Source organism: Electrophorus electricus, chromosome 11 (assembly GCF_041902795.1).
Source record: "Electrophorus electricus isolate QZ-2024a chromosome 11, ASM4190279v1, whole genome shotgun sequence".
NCBI classification, from domain to species: Eukaryota; Metazoa; Chordata; class Actinopteri; order Gymnotiformes; family Gymnotidae; genus Electrophorus; species Electrophorus electricus.
The window spans coordinates 13,635,363-13,658,655 of record NC_137507.1 but is presented as its reverse complement, the minus strand read 5'-3'; the positions used below and the strand labels follow the sequence as shown (position 1 = coordinate 13,658,655).

Below are 23,293 nucleotides of genomic sequence, written 5' to 3'. Positions count from 1 at the left end.
GGGAAACCTCTGAAGCCAACCAGGTCATCTGCTGGATTTTGAAACGAATCATGAGGCGCTTCACTATCACGCACTACGAGTTTGATCACTCGGCGTATAGTTACAGTTATGCACATAAGTGGGATGAATTGTACGTGATGCAGAGGGACAGGGCCAGACTGGTGCTCTTTGACATCAGAGCCACGCAGGGGGCTCTGAACACACAAACACACCGTGCACATATGTGTTTTCTTAAACAGATACACACACTCCTTTGTAAACACTGCATTGATCTCTCACTGCCTTGTATGGTATGCACATTTTGCATCTCAATACAAGTAGCCTAAATTGCTCATTATGATTATATATGATCAGCAGACGTTGGGCTCATTCTTCTAAAGGAACAGGTTAAATGCCAGACTAAATTTTCTGTTGTTCCAGAGAAAAAATGTCTTTGTACTGTGTATACATTTCAGATACAACAACAGCTGTGCCTAACACCATTAAACAGGACATTTTCAATTTAGTTTCTTAATTGACTTGGTCAATTGTCAAACTTTTTTTTTTTTTTTTATCTGTAACTCCTGGTGTTTATTTATTGTGTGCACAAATAATATTTTCAGCAAATCCCATTGCCACTGTTAATCATACTTTATTATGGCCTGTGTTTGACTTTCTCGTGAGTAAATAATAAATGTCATTTTGTCAGTGATGATGAGTTTGTATTTCTAAAGGCAGACACAATAAAAGCCCATTTCAGTTCTTGCATATTAAGTTGTTTCCTAAAATAACCTGCTTTACAAATTATACTGGGAGGGTTTTTTGCCAGAACAAAAATGACCAATCAGACCTTGGATAAAAATATCCTTAAAAGACCCTTCTAAAGTAAAGACCAGGTTGACTTACCTGGCCAATCCAGTTATACTCCAACATTGTGATGACTCAGGTTTCTTGACAAGTTGTCCAGGACAAAAGTGACAGCCTCACGCTTTTCTACTAGACAAAAATATCACTCCCTTCCAGCTTGTCAGCAAGTCCACTGGCACCACTAAGCATCAGCAGTACACACACACACACACACACACACACTACAGACTGCCTACACACCCCCACACATGCAACCCCATGCACACACAGGTTTGGCACTCCTAAGCTTACGACCTGTTGATAATGAACCATAACCCATTATTTTGAATCAATGAATTGAAAGAAATAGGGCAAGGAATGAAAGCCGCAGGGCCAATTACTGGCATTCTTTGATGTATAACTCACTCTCACTCACCCAAACTGCTCCGTGCCTTTTGTCTTTATCCTCTCTGTTATTCATTAATTATTCAGGCCGGGGTCAGAGGTCACCTGCCTAATTGTGCAGACGGTCTAACTTAGAGGATGATGTGGATTCTCCTAGTGCTGACAACTCTTTCTGGCTGTGCTCAGCCACCTTGCATTATGCCAATTAATCCAATTCTTTGATCCTCCCCTCCTCCTTCTCTCTTCCCCTATGCTTCACATTGTCCACTGTTGGGAGTCGTTTGGGCTGGTGTGCTAAACTGGTTGGTGGAGGAGTGGGGAGGTGACATGGAGAACAGTGGAGAGGTGCTGGTGTAGTGTAGAGCAGTGGAGAGGTGCTGGTGTAGTGTAGAGCAGTGGAGAGGTGCTGGTGTAGTGTAGAGCAGTGGAGAGGTGCTGGTGTAGTGTAGAGCAGTGGAGAGGTGCTGGTTTAGTGTAGAGCAGTGGAGAGGTGCTGGTGTAGTGTAGAGCAGTGGAGAGGTGCTGGTGTAGTGTAGAGCAGTGGAGAGGTGCTGGTGTAGTGTAGAGCAGTGGAGAGGTGCTGGTTTAGTGTAGAGCAGTGGAGAGGTGCTGGTGTAGTGTAGAGCAGTGGAGAGGTGCTGGTTTAGTGTAGAGCAGTGGAGAGGTGCTGGTGTAGTGTAGAGCAGTGGAGAGGTGCTGGTGTAGTGTAGAGCAGTGGAGAGGTGCTGGTGTAGTGTGCCTTTGTTTGGTGACTTAGAAGACCAGACATAAACTTCAGATTAGCCATCAGGCTTTATGGAACAAGAACGTTCCTGATGGGATTGTGAGGTTCTGAATGGAATGTTTAAGCATGAAATACCATTTTGGTCTTTTGATGAGTTTTAATTCTTTTGACAGTCAGGCTACACATACTAATGCTGGCAACAAATTGTCAGTAGTTAAAGCATTTATGGCAGAGAATTAGTGGTGCATCATGTCAAGACATATAAGATTTGCATCCTTTCGTTCTACACCAACAATAAGTTTTGGAAAAAACTTGCCAATTCTATTATCACTTCTTTCATTTTCTATTGATGCACTCTTGGATATAGTGCTGTATGCCTCTTAAGTTTTAATCAAAAGGTATGTTTCTAGAATACTTTTGTAACAGGTAGAAGCATCTTTCTAACCTTTTTATTAAAACATTTTGTTTCTTACAATAAAGAGATTTTTATTTCTTTAAACTGTAAAAAAAAAAAACAACTCCAAGATACCCTACTTTAAACTGATGAACTCCAAGATGCTTTTTCTTTTCAGAATGTCACTATGTTCTACAGCTCAGTGCTGGAAGAACACTAAGAAATCAAGAAATTATCTGACCTATACAGCATGCTTTTCACCACAGTCAAGTATCTTGTAGCAAATCCAACTTGTGGCCTAGTTCCCAACTTTGCTGTACTGCCTCTGTCTCAACTTTCCCAGGACACATGACTCAGGTCCTTTTCCAAGTGGGAGACACACACCCATTAGCAATATTTCACCCTCATTATGGCTGTAAAACTCAGTTCTTTCACACTGGACTATTTCACTCTCTATGTTTTTGGGCTTAATAAGTGTAGATTCTCCAATTATAGACCAGAATAGACACTAGAATATATCTTGTTGTGAAATCCTGTACTGTAGACTGTAATCAATTATTATTTGGCAGAGATAGATCAGCATATATGGTTAATGGCATATTTTGGGCTAATAGTAATCTAAACTGTGAATTAAATATGTCTAATCTTGTGAACTATTACCACATACACAGTTTTAATGCCTCTCCATATACTCAAAACAGAATGCAAAATACCTTATTTTAAGTGTATTTGAAACATTACCACAGCACCCAACAGGCACACTAGTCAGTATCACATATAAATTTGAAATACAAAATAATAACCATTACACTTAAATACTACGAGAAGTGTCCATTTTTTTGTTTTGTTTTGTGTATCTATCTGATATGCGACAGCATGATAAACTGAATTTTCAGATCCTTAGGAACTAGTTTTCACCGAGGTAAAGACTAAGTATGGAGAGGAACAATTTACCTATTATACTGTTTTGTAACCAGAGAATATTAGAAGAGCTCCAACACTAGATGCTTTTAAATCTAAAATAAAAACTTTCTAATTTGACCAGATTTTCAGCTCACTTTAAACACTGTTCTCTTAGCTCCTGCAGTACAAAATGTATTCTCTTTATTTAGGTTTTTTTTTACACTTATTTTTTTTACATATTTTTAATTTGATTTTCTGCAGTTTATTTATTTTATTAATGTTATTTTTTAATTCAGCTTTTGTCTAATTAAATATTTCATTTTATTTCTTTAAATGAACTGCAGTATTTTTCCTCTTTTAATTGTCTCACTCCGGCCGTCACCCAGCCAGGAACACGCACACATGCACTAACAAGCTCCTGTCAATCACTGCCCTCAGCCACGCCCTCACTCCCAATCTCCTACTTATTGGTACATTCTGTTCACCTGTTCCCAAGCTCTCCTTCTCCGTATTTAAGCCTGTCTCCAGCACTTAGCATCGCAGCCTGCACTGGATGACTTGCCTAGCCACTGTGTCCTCCTTTGTTCAGTCCTTTCACTGCATTCTCACTTTATCTTAATAAAAGCATTGTCTTTTTCTGCACACTCATATCTCAGTCCTTTGTACGGAAAGTCACAGAATGTGAAGCCTGAGAAAGGAGTGCAGCCAGCGTGGCATCCTTGGCCGAGGCCATTAGACTCCGAGGCTCCGTGATCAGTCAACAACAGCGAACGTTGGCCGAACCAAAACCTCAACCAGGCCCAGTCAACTGGTTAGATGTGTGGAGGCTCTCTTCATGGGTACTGCTATGGCCACCCAACTTCATGTGCCAGGCTGGAGGAGCTACCATCGGGAGTTACCATCTCCAACTTCTGTGTGTGCACTGGAGGCACCATCACTCACCAGACTGTCCTTATCCAATTACTGACTTGTGCTACACACTCAGAGAATGTGTTATTCCTCATTACTGACACCACTACACATCCCGTCATATTAAGACTTCCCTGGCTCCAAACTCACAACCCACTCACCTCATTGTCCGACACAAATTATTAAATGATCCTCCTTTTGTCACTACAATTGTCTTACGCCTGTCATCTTACCCCTCCTGTCCACCTCCATTAAGAGCCCCGAGGCACGCCCTGATGCCCAGGTTCCCAAACTCACTCATGACCTCCCAACTTCCTTCTCAATGCGTCACTGATTGTGCCATCCAATTAGTAGACACATGCCTCCCAGGAGCAGTATAATGGAGCAGTTCATACAGGAGGCCCTGGCCTAGGCTTATATCCATCCCTCCACTTTGATTTCTTTGTGAAAACGAAGGATGGTGGGCTGAGGCCATGTGTAGATTACCAGGGTTACCATGTAAAGTACCCTAACCCTTTGCCCCTAGTCCCTGAACTCCAGTAACAGCTCAGAGGGGCAAGGTGTAGTACTAAGCTGGATCTACGTAGCACCTACACCTGATCAGAGTAAAAAAAAATAAACTTCCATACCACTCCTGGCCACCACGAGAACCTCCTATATGGCCTCGCTACAGCACCCTCAGTGTTTCAGGCTTTCATTAACAAGGACTTCTGGGAAATCCTGAGTAGATTTGTCCTCGCCTATCTCGACCACATCTTGATCTATTCACCTTCCCTGGACCAACATGTCCGTGACATATTCCAGGTCTTCCACACTCTCCTGCAGAAGTCTGTACTGCAGACTTGAGAGGTGCGAGTTCCAGATGCATGAGTTTTGCTATCTCAACTACCTCATTAACGCAACCGGCATGCATGTGATGGAGGTGATAACCCATTGACCAAGACCTCAAATCAAGTTTGGTTTATTTGTCACATACATAGTCATACACAATATAACTCGTAGTGAAAGGCACCCTGATCAGTATTTCCTGGGTTTTGCTAACTTCTACTGATGTTTCATTAGGGACTTCAGTGCTATGGCACAACTCCTCACTAACCTCTGTCATGGCAACCAGAGCTGGCTGATACTGGAGCTCACCAGCCAAAAGCACATTTACCATCCTTAAAGAGGCTTTCACCACCAAGCCTATTATCCAACGCCCAAGTTCTTCACCGTAGAGCTGGACACTGGACAGTGCTGTCCCAGAGCTTTGGGTCCAGTCCAAACGTAAAGCCAGAAGCCCATTACTCCAAAAATCTGTCCCCAGGTGAGCGGAACTTTGGTATGGAAGACCAGGAGCTCCTGGCCCAAGTTGCTAGATCTCAGGATACTTTAGCATTCTTGTATGTCTATGTAAAGCACTATGAATTGCTACTCTGTATGAAAAGTGCTATACCAATAAATCTGCTTGGCCTTGTCTTGTTTATGATAATAGATCATTCATTACAGTTACAATGGATAGCTATTAAGTGACAATTAGCCCAGAATATTTCTGTGTATTTCGGGTTTTTGGTGTGGTTTAAATCAAAAAGGAACCCATCTGAAAACAAAGTATGCATTATTCCAGGTATTAACATCCCATATGCCAATGTGGTAGCGGACCAATAAATGATAAGTGATGCATCAGCAACGCTGTTCGTGGCAAATTGTCTTCACCAGAATGTCCTGCATGACGGCGAGAGTGGGGCTCCATCCTGCCAAAAAAAAGCATTTCAGCAGCTGTGTCGGGGTGACGCCGTGGCCTGACTGAGGCGGGAGGGCGAACCAGGGATGGGGGCTGAAGGGCTCAAGATAGAACTGGGTGATACGCTGCATTAAAAGCACAGTAGGCCAGTGTGAGATGGACCTCTGCTCTCACATCATACATGCACAGTCTCGTGCTGACCAGAGGCCAAAGGTCAGAAGAGAGAGGCAGATACATCTTTAAAAGTTGAACACAGACAAACTGAGCTTGTAATATTGCTCCTCCCTGCGGTATAAAGAACACTATCAAAAAGGGAATATGTGTGTCACATCTAAACATGTTGAGCAAATTTTTGTAGTCACTTCTTTTTGAGTTTTCTATATTATAATCACATAATTATAAAGTGAAACAAAACACTGAAACGATTTGGCCACTACCAGACTGTTGCTCTGTATTTTCAGTGCGTACGAGTGAGAGAGTAAATGAAACCCAACAACACTGTTTGTGATGCCCCCTCTCCATGATCCTCAGGAGCCCTCAGGCACCGAGAAGCCCTCTACTGGTGCATATTCCCTACCATGGACCTTCCCCTTTTGAATCCTATTAGAAGCTGATCTTGGTTTAACTGAAAAAGACGGCCAACTTCACTCAATTAGCAGTAATAGGATTACAGCGCTTGTCTGGGCCGGGAGGTTTAAAGAAGACTGGAATTTTGGCAGGCACCTGCTACACGATGGCTCTAACCACGTAAAGCAGAGTGTGTGGACTAATTAATGGAGCACGCTGATGCTAGAACTCCGGGTGCTGTGCTAGGAGGGACTGGAGCAGGACGTGGCCGTTCGCATGCATGCACGCAGCCACAACACTCATGTGGCCCAGGCATGCCGGCTGCCCTCTGAGTGCTTCGGTGGGTACTGCATATGACAACCAAGGGTTTCAACAAGAAGCTTGTCTTTTATTTATAACTCTGTTCAGCCATGTGTGTTTGTGTGTGTGTGTGTGTGTGTGTGTGTGTGTGTGTGTGTGTGAGGCTTTTGGTCACAGGGGTCCGATGGAATAACATGAACCAGAAAGGGCTTCTCTACACTCGGTAACCATGACTAACCCCTCCTGTGGCCTTACTGAAGACTCTGCATGGAGTTCTGCCTCAAATTCCCTGTTTAGTCTCAGCTATCGAAAAACAGGGAGATCCAAGGTGAGTCAAACTCTGGTTATTGCACAGAGTACAGAGCATTTAGAGGACAACAACCTCCACAGATCAAAGAGACTGAGGGTGCATCTTACAACGAAAGCCACCAAAATAACAGAAAATGACAGAAATATCACAATCAGTCACTGCGCTGGTTAGCTAAGAAAAGCTCTGTTACTTTTGGACCATGAGTTAATGGTCTGACAAAAGGAGAAGGACATTACCTCAGGACCTCATTTCTTTTGATGAAACCCATGTCTGAACACAGAACCTAACATTGTAATTTCCAACTTTCAACGCCACTAATGTTTTTTGCCATTAGCCAAGTGCAGGCAGCTGAGGCTGTGTTGGTTTGACTGGTTTCTCGATACCCTTAGCATCCATTTCTTATTTCTCATATTCATCCTGACCTGTCCTCAGACAACCTTGTCATACAAACTGAATTCACAGGCAGACATGTGTTTTCTTTAGTTAGTCTTCTTTCTTTAGTCTTACGCTTTCTGTTTTATGTAGCATGAAAGAGAAACTGGTTACTGACATGACAAAAATGTAAATGTCAGCACGTAACTTTACAGTAATGCTACCGTAACAAAACTAGGGATTTTGACTTTAGTCCATTGTGTTGATGCCTGTTGCAGGTGTTCACTGTTGCACTGACTGGTTCCACTGAGTTGCTGTCATATCCCCAGTGCCCCACTCAGCTCATTGACGCCAGTGGGCATGACAACCCACCTTGGCCATGAGCCAGTCGGGATGGGTGGTCTCCCTGTGTCACAGCTCAACTCCAGTCGGTCACTCAGCCAGCCAGGAGCCAGGCCTCCTCCTCAACCCCCCACCCCACCCCACCCCACCCCCCAGCCTGCTTCCATTTGAACCCATACTGGGCACTTTCTCCAGCCCCCTGGACCCCTAGCATCAGCCTCACAGCAGAGGCCTGCTAGTACATACACAGTTATGGGTATGTTTCTGCCCATCTGTGTGTGTGTGTGTGTGTGTGTGTGTGTGTGTGTGTGTGTGTGTGTGTGTGTGTGTGTGTGTGTGTGTGCACATGTGTGCCGCTTGTGCAGAGTTGCATCAAGGGACACCGGGCTTCTGAAAGAAAAGTCTCTTTTTCAGACACAGGTTGAACTGAACTCTCATCCACATGTACACACACACACACGTACGCTTTAAACATGAAAGGCTTCCTGTCGAACAGACCAAACACAAGCCCACTTTGATGTGTTCACTCCCCCTCCAGCTCCCCCAAACACCTCTCCTTCTCTACCCCCCAGACCGTCTGCTGCTCTTCTTCCTCATTCACAGAAGAATTTTTCTCCCCGTGAAAGTTTAGACAGAGAAACTGCTACAGCGGCACGTTGGCTTTCTTCTTGTCTTAGCTGCCATCTCATGTGGAAACAAACTTTTAATCCATCACGTAAAGGATAAAGGAGGAAATCATGCATGCGCGCACACACACACACACACACACACACACACACAGTGTTTGAATGGCAGGATTACAGTGACATAGACTTAATGTTCTATCACTGCTTAATAGGGGCTTATTGCACAAACAATGCTGCTAGAAAGTTCTCAGGGTCAAAATTGCAGAGAAATGACTTCTGCCACACAAAGAGCTTTTGGGTGGTTTCTGCCTCAATCTGCAGACATTGGTATGTGTGTGTAATCATATTATGGGGTTAAGTACCATCTGCAGCAGACAGGAGAAAATCGCCAGGTTTTAGCCAAAACACACATGAGTTTATTCATGTATAAGCAAAAGGATACAAACATAAAGAGCCATTTAGTTCCTTGTTTAGTTTTACTAAACAGACACATTTAGGTGTTTGGTTTTATTTCAAATGCTTCTAAAACTGCTGTATCTCCTCATATATTACTAATGCCACTAATCCTAGCAAATCCTAAGAATTTGATGTGGCAGCATCACACAGTTCTTTCTTGAGAACATCTCTATGAACACATCTAATTCTACTAGACAATGTAAACATTTGACTTTAGTGCACGGTGTCGGTCATTCTTTTCATGAATCAGTACTGAGCAGATGGGGAAATACATGAACCGAAACTGAAGGGAGATATTTGAAATAAAAAATGTGCATTTTCACCATGAACCATCATCTATCACGGATTTCCCCAAGTGGAAGCAGCAGGAGGACGTGTGCAGTTTAATTTCTCTGAGAAGAACTCTGTTGGGCACTCCACTCCACTCCGCACCTCTATTCATACACGCGCACACACTCGATCCTCCACTCCCTCTCTTACCACACAAGCCCAGCACCCATGCCCTCATCTGAAATACACGTTCAGTTGCTTGTTCACCCACAGTGCCTGAGATGTTTCATTTTTCTCTCATATAAAGAAACCATCACTTGTGGTGCAGAGATTGCCTCGGTTGCCTACTGTATACCCTCATTTATTCCCTTTAGCACAGAAGCTGTTAGAAAGTTTACATCTGTGTTTACTTTAAGACACTAACTGTCAGATGACTGACAGAGTTACACAACAGTCATCACCATTAACATAATCCTTATCACCATTACAGACCTCATTACCATGACCTTTATTATCGGTACAAAGCGACACAGTGATCATGCACCTGTAAAAAGGTGAGACACCTGCAGCTAATCAAAGAAGAAATGTCTTATAACGGTTTTCTAAAGACTGCAGGTATACCATCCCAGAACAAGAATAATTATGTCACAGCTTATCTCAGGACGTCATACTAGAACAGTGACAGCCTAATATTACAGTGGTATAGATTTAGGCAGCTGTCCTTCTTTAGGGGTTTTCTTCCATGTTATTCCAGTTTTGTCTGTGCTGTTGTAATTCACTGAAGGCCATTAATTCCTGGACGCTACACCACATTAATGTGACGTGCAGACTGACTGCTCAGCTCCAGCTAGCTGAGTTACATGAAGTGAAGGAGGTGGACTGTACCTTCCAGGCAGGATAAGGCCGGGTCCAGGCTTTGGAGGCGTGGGCGTGGGCGTAGGGCCACGGGCCACGGCTCCACTCACTCTGCTGCTTCAGGCCACTTCCCATAACAGACATGGGAGCTCTCAAGTTAGCCTGGGCCATTTAGGAAGTCGGATGCACTGGAAAATGACAGGAGTGAAGAATTAGAGGGAAGTCATGATCACACTCACACAAGTTCATATAAGCTGAAAATGCATGGCTTACATAATAACTAAGGATCGGCACATTTTGCTATTGTTTGTAATATTTATTATGCCTGCGTCTATAAAAGCAACACCAACTAATAAAAACTATTCATACATGTCCCACAGTTGTTCTCTGGCAGGTTTTACACTAAATTAGAAATGTTTTCTTTTAGGGAGTGATTATGCTTTTATTGTTTTTATTTTAGCTCATAGCAGAGATGAGTATGATTATTAAAGTGTAGCTAATAGAATTATATTAGGGCAGTGGTAGATCAGTGGCCTGTAATCGGAAGGTTGCTAGTTCAAGCCCCACCACTGCCAAGTTGCCACTGTTAGGCCCCTGAGTAAGACCCTTAACCCTCAATTGCTCAAGTTGTTGCTTTGGATAAAAGCATCAGCTAAATGCCATAAATATAAATAATAAGAGACAACATGCAGTGAATATGCCCTCTGTTCAGATTTCCACACATCAGCTCATGATTCATAAACCCAATCAGAGGATAATCTTACCACCACAGATCTCTGACTGTTACTGTGTCATATAACATCTGCCTTTCAGCTCTGAGTGACAGGTTGCATAACCTGGAGAAATATCATGCCCAAACACTGTAATCTCAGCATGACAGCCATTTACACAGTAATTCAGTAACATGAACTGCTCTGGTTTTACTGCAATTTACTGGTGTACTGATGTACTATAATACCCTGCAAATGCAGTCTGTTGTTTTGCACTGAGCAGTGAATGGTCTCAGAGGACGGGAATGGACCTGCTGTGCTTTTCGCTGCGACAGCGTCTCATCACGGCAGATTCGCCAGCACGGAGGGGCGTCGCACCCGGATTGGCCAGTGTGGAGGGGCATGGCATCCGAGCCCTGTACTTCGCCCATTCGAGCACTGCATGACGGGCTTTGGCCACAGCTCCCCATCCTAATTGGCTTATAAGGAATCCATGTCTCAAGCGAGGGCACAGTGCAGGCTGCTTCTCTCAACTGACACCAGGGGTTAATGAATATGAGGGGGACATTGGAGAACAGGGGGAGGGGACGTCTGGGAGATTAGGCGGCATACCAGGATTCTGTGTTTCACAGGACGGGGCTAGAGTCGGAACTTCACAGACACGTGATGTAAAGCCTCAGTCTCACCGTAACTCACAGCGATGATGTGAGCCGGCTGTTATGCAGCATGAACAATGTTGGCTGGAGCCAAAGGGCTCCCACTCAGTGTCAGCTCATATATGCATGTACATGCAGTAAGCTGCCATGCTGTGCAGCTGTGCGGCTCTTTCGTCATCGTTTGGAAGGCTCTCCATTAGACAGCAGTGCGACACTGAGACCATTTCTCCCAGTCAGAGAGGCCCGGCCGTGGGCTGCACGGCACGGTGCCCAAGCACGCGGGACGGGTCCCCTTAACAGGCCGAGCAGGAGCTTCCAACAAGGCAGAGAGACTTAATTGGTTAATTGGCGTGGCCCTCTGCTTTCTCTCTTCCTTGCCACATCTCAGCACAGTGCAACGGCCGTTAAATGTCTTCCATCTCGGTCCTCCGTTTGGTGTGGTGTGATTGCTGATTCCTGGCCCTGCTCAAATTTGAAGATCGCTCGAAGCAGTGAGGAGTGTTGGGGGTGTTATCTACATTCCAAGGGACAGTGCCTGGTTTAGCTTGCACCATTTGAGACAATTGTCCCTGTCTGCACGTGACTGGTGTCTGTGTCTATGTCGTCCACGATTTGTATGGAAGCTTCTCTATAAGTCAGTGGGTCTGTGTGCTTCCTGAACAATAGAGGTATTTCATATGGGTAATAAACTAACAAGGCCTCTTTCAACAAAATAAGAGTAGTAAACATAGCTTTTGTCACAGCCACCAACTCTCTGTCATTTTGCACTTGTTGGCAAATTTTTAGCTGAAATATTTCAAGCCATTTACCAATTAATGCCTTTAGAGGTACTTTAGAGAACAGTGAAAGCCTATATTTGGACCTCATCTTCTTATGAATGGCTATTCAGTATTGCAATCTCTAAAAAGAATTCCCACCATAGTGTTAGTGCAGTTCTACTCTCTCACTAAAGGTTTACTGTGGGCAGGTAAACCTGTGCAGATAAAGGATGAAGAGCAAGAATGACACATGTCTTCCTGGAGGTGCTAGGCTTAAGTACACATCCCAGAACTGCAGCCCTGGCCCACCCTGCATGTGTGACCAGCGTGTGAGGATGGCACTACAGTTCGAAAAGAGGGAGAGAGAGAGAGGTAGAGAAAGGGAAGGAAGCGGTGTGTGTGTGTGTGTGTGTGTGTGTGTGTGAGTGTGCCTGTGTGTGTTTGTGTGTGCCTGTGTGTGCGTGTGATTGTGCCTGTGTGCGTGCCTGTGTGCGTGCACGTGTGCCTGTGTGCGTGTGTGTGCGTGTGCGTGCCTGTGTGTGTGTGTGTGTGTGTGTGTGTGTGTGTACCTGTGTGCGTGTGTGTGTGCATGCGTGCGTGCCTGTGTGTGTGCGTGTGCGTGTGTGTGCGTGTGCCTGTGTGTGTTTGTGTGTGCCTGTGTGTGTGTGTGATTGTGCCTGTGTGCGTGCCTGTGTGCATGCCTGTGTGCGTGCATGTGTGCCTGTGTGCGTGTGCATGCGTGCATGCCTGTGTGCATGCGTGCATGCCTGTGTGTGTGTGTGTGTGCGTGTGTGTGCCTGTGTGTGTGCATGTGTACCTGTGTGCGCGTGTGTGTGCGTGCCTGTGTGCATGCATGTGTGCCTGTGTGCGTGTGTGTGCGTATGCATGTGCGTGCCTGTGTGTGTGCGTGTGTGTGTGTGTGTGCCTGTGTGCCTGTGTGCGTGTGTGTGTGCATGCGTGCGTGCCTGTGTGCATGTGTGTGCATGTGCGTGTGTGTGAGCGTGGTCCCTCAGGATGTGTTATAGCCTGATGGGCTCCTCTTTCCCCACGGGCCTCATTAAAAGGTTTCCATCAGGAACAGCACCATGCGAGGCTCCACACCTCCACCAGCCTTTCAGCCCAGTTCTGTCGTCACCAGCAGAGCCGCGCTGTCCTCTCTCCCCGACCCTCCGCCTCGCTCCGCCTCACACCTGACTACCACAGACTCGCAGCGCTTTGTCGCGCGCCGACCGACTTGAAGCTCCTATTTATTTGCTCTTTCCACCGCTAATTCTTCGCTCCCTCACAGGTTTCCCTCGAGAGCCCTCGGCTGCCTCTCTGTGTCCCGTCCCTCAGTCTCTGAGACAGGACAACGGACATGCTGACAGCTGAAGGTCTGGTCCTCATATGTAAAGTGCATACACACACCTAGCAGGGAGTCAGAGTACACAAGCTGCATTTGTTCGGTAAAACATACGATGCTTTTTTGTGTGAGATTTTTTTTAATTTTGCACAATATTTCAGATGTGTTTGTAGGATGACTGGGGGTGGATGAACTTCAAGAGCACGAATGAGTTCTTTTGTAATACTTTTTATTGTCTGAGCAGCCGTTAGTGACAGTCCCTTTCTCTTTTCCCTTCTTGTATCCTCTTATTCATTTTCTTTTATTCCCCAAAAGCTGTCAGCAGTTGAACGTTTGTGGAACAGGGCAGAGTGGACCAGATCACTGCACTGAATTTCCCCTACACATGTTTGTTTGTTATCAAAGCACGATGTGGGGTTAGTACAGAGGCCGGACGTCAGAGGTGACTCTCCAGTTCAATAGATGAACCACTGTACCGGGGCTCTTTCTGCATGCTTTTTACTGTTGTTGGTGCTGCTGCCCCATTTCAATGCATCACTATCAGTGTGCATTAAGTTCCCATCTGCAAGGATTCTGAATCAGCCTTTGGGTGGTTGACAAGATGGCCCCCAGATGGCCGGGGAGAGGGCAGGGTATTTGTGCACGTCTGGACAGTGGCCCTCTTCATCTCATCTCACTCTCTCAAGAGGCAGTGGAGAGCGCAGACCCCTGGCCAATAGGCAAGCAGCGTGCCTGTCAATGTCATCTCCGACTGGTCAAGGGCGGGTGGTGCCTCACCTTCTGCCAAACCCTGCCGCCGGCACTGATTGGACAAGGCGAGCAGAGTCCGGCTTGTGGCGGGACCCTGCGCGCGGCGTGGCCGACCACTGCATGGGTCGCTTCTGGAGAGACGCTCTTCAGCAAGCACTCGCGGGCTGGAGAGCCTAGAGAGCTCCTTCATCAGCACGTCACCACAGTAGCTCTTCACACGAGAGCGCCGCACCCCAAAGCGAGCCGCCGACAACGAGCCAATTCATGTGCTCCTCCCTGTTATTAAGCAATAGCAAGTCTGAGAACAAACGGCAAAATTTCCAGCTCATGCCCTTTGTGAACTTAGCTGGACCAGATGAATTGTATATTGTGTAGCTTAGTGTTGGAGACTGGGGTGTTGAGGCGCTATACCACTACCTACCAGGTCTCTGTATTTTGTGTATTTACAGTACTGTAGTGTGATAATGATGTCTCCCAGTCACGTTGTAGATTTAGCACTGTTTCTGAAATTTGTGGTTGAGTCCTAGATTTAGCTCTGCTTTTTTCGAACTGGACTGTTGTACGCACCGACTGTGTGCTGTAGACAACTGGAGTCAAACCCATGGACATTGAAAGAATATATGAGTAACTCATCTCCTAAATCTCTTGCTCCACTCTGCTGATAATTACCTGCACTCTGAGTCCTGAATCAGGTGTTTCAGGAAAGAAAAACCTAGATCTGTGGAACACAGCGGGCCCCTGGCATGGGGACTGAGATGCAGTGCAGTCTGCTACTGCTAATGTGTGCATATGTCTGATCTATCGGTTAAAAAAAGAGAGGACAGGAGGAAATTGTGCAATGACACACTGAAGTGGGGCCGATTCCGTCCAATGACACACGGCACTGTGCCCAATGTCAACACCCCCTTCCCACCCCCCGCACAAACTGCGGAAGGCACACTTCTGCTGCGGTCCACCTAGCTCAGCCTCCACCTCTGCACACAGCACACCCGCTAATGTGTGCTGCACGCTTCCTACTGCACACTGCACACTTCAGACTGCACACTGCTTTAATTAACGCACTTCTGCTGCGGTCCACCTAGCTCAGCCTCCGCCTCTGCACACAGCACACCCGCTAATGTGTGCTGCACGCTTCCTACTGCACACTGCACACTTCAGACTGCACACTGCTTTAATTAACGCACTTCTGCTGCGGTCCACCTAGCTCAGCCTCCGCCTCTGCACACAGCACACCCGCTAATGTGTGCTGCACGCTTCCTACTGCACACTGCACACTTCAGACTGCACACTGCTTTAATTAACGCACTTCTGCTGCGGTCCACCTAGCTCAGCCTCCACCTCTGCACACAGCACACCCGCTAATGTGTGCTGCACGCTTCCTACTGCACACTGCACACTTCAGACTGCACACTGCTTTAATTAACGCACTTCTGCTGCGGTCCACCTAGCTCAGCCTCCACCTCTGCACACAGCACACCCGCTAATGTGTGCTGCACGCTTCCTACTGCACACTGCACACTTCAGACTGCACACTGCTTTAATTAACGCACTTCTGCTGTGGTCCATCTATCTCAGCCTCCACCTCTATGCACAGTGCTATAAGTCACTTCTATATAGCAGGCCTACTTTTAATCAGCATTCATTTCTGCCACACAACTTTTGTAATATGGTGTCAATCATGGTGCAATCAAAAATATTCTTCAGAGAATGTTCTTCAGAGAAGGTTGTTTACTCAGAGAAGGTGGTTTAAGTGTGAGCACCTCAGCTGTATGGTGCTGAGTGTGAGAGGTGCAACGCTGTCCTCCCCACACCGTTCAGCACTCCTGGGGCTACGAGGCTCCCTGCTCCATTGCCCCATGCCCTGACTCCCACTGCACACCTCAACCTCCACTGGACTGTCAGCATCTCCCCATCACATGTCCGTGGTTGCCATCAAACCTCAATGCTGCACTTAAAATTCCAGGAAAGCCCTGATGCACTATTTATCGGTGACTTCTGCTTTTTTATGAAATGCCCAGTTTATTCCACAGTTAATTTCTTTTGACACAGGAATGTAAAGTCCCAATACTTTAAAATGCCTACGTGCTCTAGTCCCGCATTTCTCTGCTGTACATTCATATTCAGATTTCACTGTATACACTTAGACCATTACGCACTGCTTGCTTTTGTGCCAATTCATGGTCCACGTGTCATCATGTGAGTCACTGGAGAACCCAGCCTGAATGCCATGCTCTTCCATGTCTGCACACCTCCGCACATGCTGAGTGCAAACGCCCTGCGCCCCCTCCAAACCGCCCCCTGTGTGTGCAAAGCCCCGTGAGTAGCATGATGCGGAACGGAGTTCCTGAACATATCAAACAACATATCGGCTGACTCTCCAGAAAGAGGAAGTGTCATTTATTGAAATTGAGCATTTTTGCTGTATCATTCTGTGGTTCTACAAACAATAACAATCACAGTTCCAGGAATGCCCAGCCCAGCCTAATAAGTGGTGCAAAATGATTAGTGCCACCATGTAAAGTCCTGCTCTATTATTAATATGGTTATTATTGCTGTTGTAGTTGTTTTAAAATGTATTTATACAAAACAAATCTATACAGGTCAAAACAATAATAAAACATAATATTATCTTATTTTTTCATGATAGCACAGCTAAACTGGTTGTTAATGAACAACCCATCTTTCTACAATGGGAACATCTTTCTGAGAAACTGCATTAAATGGAATATAATTTTTCATTTTGGTAGGATTTTTTAAGTTTTAAGTGATTACATATATAGTTCTATTCACGTTTAATGTATTTACACCAGATTTAACAGTAGAGTGCGTCTATAGTAGTCCACAGATGTCCTGTTATAAAATATGCGTAACTGTCAGAAATAAAACCCGCTAATTCCTTTTGATCCATTATAAATGGCAAATGTATATGGATATGTTTGACAATTATCATTTTCAAACAAACAAACTGCATCAAATTTTTCAACAAAATTACAAAGCGTATGTTAGCAGAGCTGTAAGGTGTCATTTTACAAGCATCCATTGCAATGCATCAGCTCCACTAAAACTTGAAACTTAATATTTGTATTGGAAATGTAGTAGGCTGCGTGGACTGTTGCCAGTATATAATTTTCTATTGTGGCAATTGCATGGGCTTCAACTGTATCTTATTACTGATGATAATATTAGCTGTAGTAACCTACAAATAGCATGACGTGATATATTCCTGAGAGTTTAACTGTTTTGAGTAACACAGGTGTCCTTACCTTTCGGAGGCAGGCAGTCTGAGGAAGCGAGATCTCCTCTGCTGAGCACACGCTTGGCCTCGCCTATGCATTAGCCAGGGAGACAGTGTCAGATATAAAGCTGCATCTGTTTCTCTTTTTGGCAAAGGGAAGTTTCTACGCCAACATCGCTACATGGGTTGACCCAAATATAAAACTTGACATGTGATCGCTGTCTATTACATAAGAAAGTTTTATTTTTTTAACACGTTTTATACCAATTGTACATTACATATGATAATATAATATTGTTATTATAATACTTTTTTTTTTCAGGAAGCCAGGATAATGAGAATGGTAAAAAAAAACAAAAAAACCTTAGTTTGCCTACGTCTTAGTATGCGTTGAGGTTTCTTCTATGTCTGAATAAATATGTCATTGTGTGACAATGCTTACCTCATTACCTCTTCTGTTACCTAGAGTGCATTGCAGATGTCCCTAGGTACCTAATGGAAATAATCTTCAAGTCTTGAGCTATAGAAAGTGTAAAGTATCTGGAGGACTGACTAAGGACTGTATGTGGAGTCGAGACCCCATGAAATGAAGATGGAAACAGAATGCGACAGTGAAAAGGAGCCCCAGCGATGATATACAAGAGCATATGGCAGTATGGCTGAAGACATAGAGGACAGCCCAGATGAGCACTACCCAGTGAGGACTCTTCAGCACAGGGAGGTTTAGACTGAGGCCGTGATTGGTCAGACAGAAGCGCCTTAGTGTGAACCTACAGGCCGCCGGTGCTCCTACTCATCTGCATAATAACGGATAATGATTCATTCCTTCAGCGTCATCAGATAAAGATCAGCATTATATATATATATATATATATATATATATATATATATATATATATATATATATATATATATATATATATATATATAGAGAGAGAGAGAGAGAGAGAGAGAGAGAGAGAGAGAGAGAGTTTGTTTGTTTTTTTTTATGGCAGAAGGGTGTGTTTATTCACACTACCATTTTAGGATGGGCGTGTAGAGGAGAGTAGATGGCCACTTACCTCTGAGGAGGAGACAGAGAAACAAACTCTTTCTGGCAGCTCTGGGGAACTGAGACTCAAAAGCACTTCATTAATCTCTTCACTCTGCAGTCTGCTCCTTGAGAGGCTGTGCTAAGACAGCAATCACAGCTCAAGCCTTCTAATGGGACAGGACAGGACAGGACAGGACAGGAAAAGCAAAGACATTTGAGCAGACAAAACGATGTCAATAGAACTTGTTCCCCATAGGACTAAGTTAAATCAGTGAGAATGAAGATGGTTGAACACACGTCTATTGTGTCAGTAAGATACTGATGCATTGTTGTCCTGGAGACTCAGCAAATCATTCTGCTACTGTGCAACAGTGTATTCAAAAAAAATGAGTGACAGCTGCTAGTCCAAAACAAGCCTCACTGTTTGCCCATTTAAATGTCCTGTTGAATCATTTGTTTATTGCCATGGCAGAGTGGTGTGTGATTCTGGGAGAAGCAACAACAGGACTTCCTTCTTCATTTGGAGTCTCAACATGTGTTTGTGTGAGTCACGCCTGTTTAAAAAGCCATTCATGCCAACGAGACGTCTCTTTAAGTCAATGAATCATCTATAGATAGATCAGGTCTATAGATGACTTTAAAGCTATATAAATGGTTATCATAAATCATTAAACCTCTTTTTGCACCATCCTGCAAGCTTTACTGATATGTTCAGGTACTGAACATTGGACTGAATGTTTCCCTCTCTAATTCGCCCAGTGTTGACAGTTTATGTGTCTTTCGTGATTCTGCTTAATGTGAGAACACTGCATGGCCTTTGGAGGGAGGAGTGTTGGAGAAAGGGAGCAAGAGAGAGAGTGAGTGTGAGAGAGAGAGAGAGAGGGGGGGGGGGGGGGGGTAGAAAATGTAGAGCTCAGTTGAGATCACCATTGTTTTTGCTTCAACCCAGAAGGGAGATGGAGCTTTGCTGCTCACTGCAGAAATCAATGAGTAAATGAAGTCTGAATGAAGTGGGAATGAGTCTCCCATTGTCATAGAGGCTGACATCAGGTCGTTCAGTGTCATCTGGGTAAATAGATATAGAATATTCAGTCAATGAGCTGTTGAGTGTGTGCATGCGCGTGTGTGTGGTCTGCAATGTTGTACTTAACAAAAACAATAATCCTGTGCCAAAGAAACAGACCTGTTTCAGGTCTCACAATGATGAGACGCAGTTTTCAGAGGAAACCTGCTCTATAAGACGCAAGTCCTGCGGCATCTCTCTTAAACCCCCAGCCTTTAAACATCACCCCCATCTCCTGCCCAGCACTTTCCTTTTGTCCAAAAGTTTCTGGAGATGACAAACTTCTCGTCACATCTTCAAAACCACCATCACTTTGCTTTATTCTGATCGATGTTCTCCGTGCACTGGCACAGTGTCAGGGAGGTTGTCGGGTGGAGGGGTGGGGGACATCTCACTCTTTGAGACGGCAATTGTATGTGGCTGTGTGTCTGCCTTACCTGTGTCTTTGATCATAGGAGAGCACGGGGAGGTGTTTGATTCCAGGGATACTTTGACAGCTCTCCCAGGCTGGCAGAAGCCTCTTGGATGACTTGGTGAAGATCAGAGGAGACAGGGTGGAAGGCAGAAGTCCAGCTGCGACAAGATCAGAGGAGGCACAACTTCAAGCACAGCCATTGTGTGGGAACACAGTGGCCCTGGATAACTTTTCTCTTTGGAGTAAAAGAAAAGGGAAAAGGAAAAAGGGGAAAAAAAATCTCTTTCGGGATTTTGAACGACTCAGTTTAGGGTCTGTGAGGTTTTGTCAAAATTTGACAAAAGAGGCATGTTTTTCTCTCTTTGCCCAGTGGTCTCAAGAGACTGCCTGAGCCCACTGTGCTGCAGTTCAGGTCCAGCTGGGATGGTTGATCCATCTTGACTTGTCTTTCCACATCCCGATCTTCTGTCTTCTTCCCGAATTCTTCCAGGTGCTCTGGAAGAGTGTGATATTCGCTCTGGTCCTGCTGAGGTATGCAGGGCTCCACAGAGGCAGTAGCTGAAATGCTTTGGTGCATTTAGTATGGATGGTATCTTTCCTTTTAAAAGAGCACTTACCTTAATTTGTTGCCCTCTTACCAGAAAGTCCCACAAAAGGCACCATCTCTGAACTGGAAAGTACACTTCTCTTCTAACAGATAGATAGAGGCCATTTCTGACCACTTACTGCTTTAGCTACACACACACACACACACACACACACACACACAAAGAAAAACTTAAAATTTTCAAATATGGAATGCTAGTATTTCATAGTGTTGGGTGATAAATTAAATTCCATAAAGTTTAATTATTGCATAATTTTGTGCTCCTCTATGGCCTTTATGCAGCTATTAATTTCGTCAATTCATTTATCTGACAATTTCTAACAGTAAATGAGTGCACCCTACTTCAGTAGCAGTTACATGTTGGACCCCAAAGGCACTGGGCCTATGGTGATTTAATGTCTCCCTCTAGTGGCAATGAATTGAAGTGCAATCTATGGTCTGTTGGGAGGCATATACAGCATCATTAAACTGACATTGGTAGCAGATTTCACATGACAGGCAAGACATTTAGGTCACTTAGGTCTTGCCAGATTGCTTTGTTCTGTTTGCTCAAGTCTGGGGCTCAATGCATATAGGAATAAGAAATTATATGAGTAGTTAATAAACTCAAAAACACGTTGAAACCCAGGTGGGTGTGTGGCAGAAGGTTGTATGACTGTCTCTGTGTAATGGATAAATAATTTTTTATCTATTTTTTGCCATCGTCTCTGTATCAAATACCCATCAGTTCACTTTTGCCTACTGCTAGCCTGAAGAAGGATTTTGTTGAACTGGAAACTAAAAGATCCACCAAAAGCATCACAGTCGTGAAAGACCAAATGCTTTTCCTCAAGCTTGAGAAAATGAAATATTTTCTTAGAGGGTCAGTTAAAAAATTATTTGGAGACCAATACTTTCATATTTTGAGGAATTATCTGCCCTCCCTCAGGGTTAAATTGAGTTTGATAATATTATCTTAATAGGGCCAATTGTAGGGTAACACCAGCCTAATCCATCTAAGCTTATACCTGTTACAGCTGTACCAATAACCTAATTATTTATGTTTATTTACTCAATTACTTTATCCTCACATTATTTTCCTTCCCCTATTTTTTTTATCCATCTATTTATTTATTTTTCTCTTTCTTGCTCTTTTTGCCCAAAAGACGTTGGTGTTTGTTCTGGTGTTAGGGTATAAGCTTTAAAATACACAGTAAGGAGAATGTCTCAATTGTTTATCACCTTGATTTGTTGCACTGCTGTATATCGTGCATTCCCCATCAATAAAAATATTGATGGAAAATACCCATCAGGATATTGAAATATACAAACCATGAGATAATCACTGAAACCTCATTGTTTTTGTTTGTATCACACCTGTCTCACAGAATTCACTCGTTTTAGTCATTTCTAAACTTGTCGCAATGACCCCTAATATTGCCTTTCCAGTATACATAAGTTTAGAAGAGAGTTCATAAATTTATACACACTTTTAAAAAAGTAATGATGAATGTGGTAACAAAATAGGTGATCAAGCTGCAGTCGTATCAGTGTGACCACTTTTTTGACACCATGTTAATTCATTAGGACCAATTACAAGATTTTTCAGATATGACAAATCAACATCATGTACCGTCTAGCACAAAGCCGCACAAAACCAAGACCAAACGACTAAAATATCAAAATACAAGAAAACGCTACATTGAATTTGGGATGATTGAACTAGCCAACATGGAAGAGGAAAAAACACCGCTAAGAATTTGTACCAAATGATTAATCTTGCAAACTTGGTCAAATGAGCAATACATTTGTATTGTTTAAAGATGGTTTCCGGGATAATATGACCCAATAGCTCCCTCTAGTGACTTTTTTACAAAATTGCAGTAGAACTCCATGTTGGAAATTGTAGCAAGATATTGTAGCATTGTAGTAAATGACAATGATGAGCACGCCTTGATATAAAGATCTGTACTTCATCTTCCACATTTTTATATATAATATCTGTTACACCAATGGATATCAAATAACCAAAGCTAAGTCTTTAAGGGGGACATGTCATTTACATTGCTTTGATATTCCACCCATTACTCAGTGTGTACATCACCTTGAGAATCAAGATTAAACGTTATCAAATGTGACGTGTGTAACACTTAAGCAAGAGGGTATTCACTTCGCCAACTCAGGAACTGTTTTGAAGCACATACTACATTTACCATCTGCCTTCATCATGATAGTTATCTGCACACAGGTAGCAGCTTCCTTCCTACTTGAAAACCACAATTTCACTATTTCCCTTTTCATATCCTAAAATGGCTGGATCACAGCAATTCGGTTCCTGGAAGCCACTTTTTTTTTTTTTTACTAAGCTCCAGGGAGGAGTCGGTGGTTTGTATATGTTGAGGCTTGCTTCACCAAGCAAGCTGACACCAAGTCAGTTTCTAAACACAAACTGCATACTTTCCAGATTCCAGTTTGTGATCATTCTTGGAAATGCTAATATAAGTACCATAGTTTAAGTAAAAAATCATGTTCAAAAAACTGTCCTTTTTAAACAGTAAGGTTTCATAATCCAAACCGATTTTCTCCACTTAACTATATTGGGTTTATTCAAATTTACCATCAACATGGCAATTTGCTGAACCATCATCCATTGTGTGTGATTTAAGAAGAAGGCCGACTTCCTCAGTCTGCTCTGCATTCACTGCAGCAGATTCAAGCTGAGTACAGAAAATAAGACATATTAATAAAACATTAATACACTCCT

The 23,293-nt window shown here is 43.9% G+C and overlaps 1 protein-coding gene across 3 annotated transcripts in view; it reads right to left on the bottom strand.

The window, feature by feature from the left end:
• The window catches only part of tfec (transcription factor EC), a 36,587-nt gene extending 18,435 nt beyond the window's left edge, over positions 1-18,152 (bottom strand). The window contains exons 1-3 of one of the 3 annotated variants that reach the window (XM_081723793.1): positions 17,875-18,152; positions 17,461-17,523; positions 10,012-10,169 (exon numbers count right to left, since the gene is read on the bottom strand). In XM_081723793.1, coding sequence (XP_081579919.1) covers positions 10,012-10,152 — 141 coding nt within the window. In that variant the 5' untranslated portion in view covers positions 10,153-10,169; positions 17,461-17,523; positions 17,875-18,152. Of the gene's footprint in view, positions 1-10,011; positions 10,170-17,460 lie in introns of those variants that run through there. The other 2 variants (XM_035528357.2, XM_081723796.1) reach the window with 2 other exon arrangements.
• Positions 18,153-23,293: the final 5,141 nt, after the last annotated feature.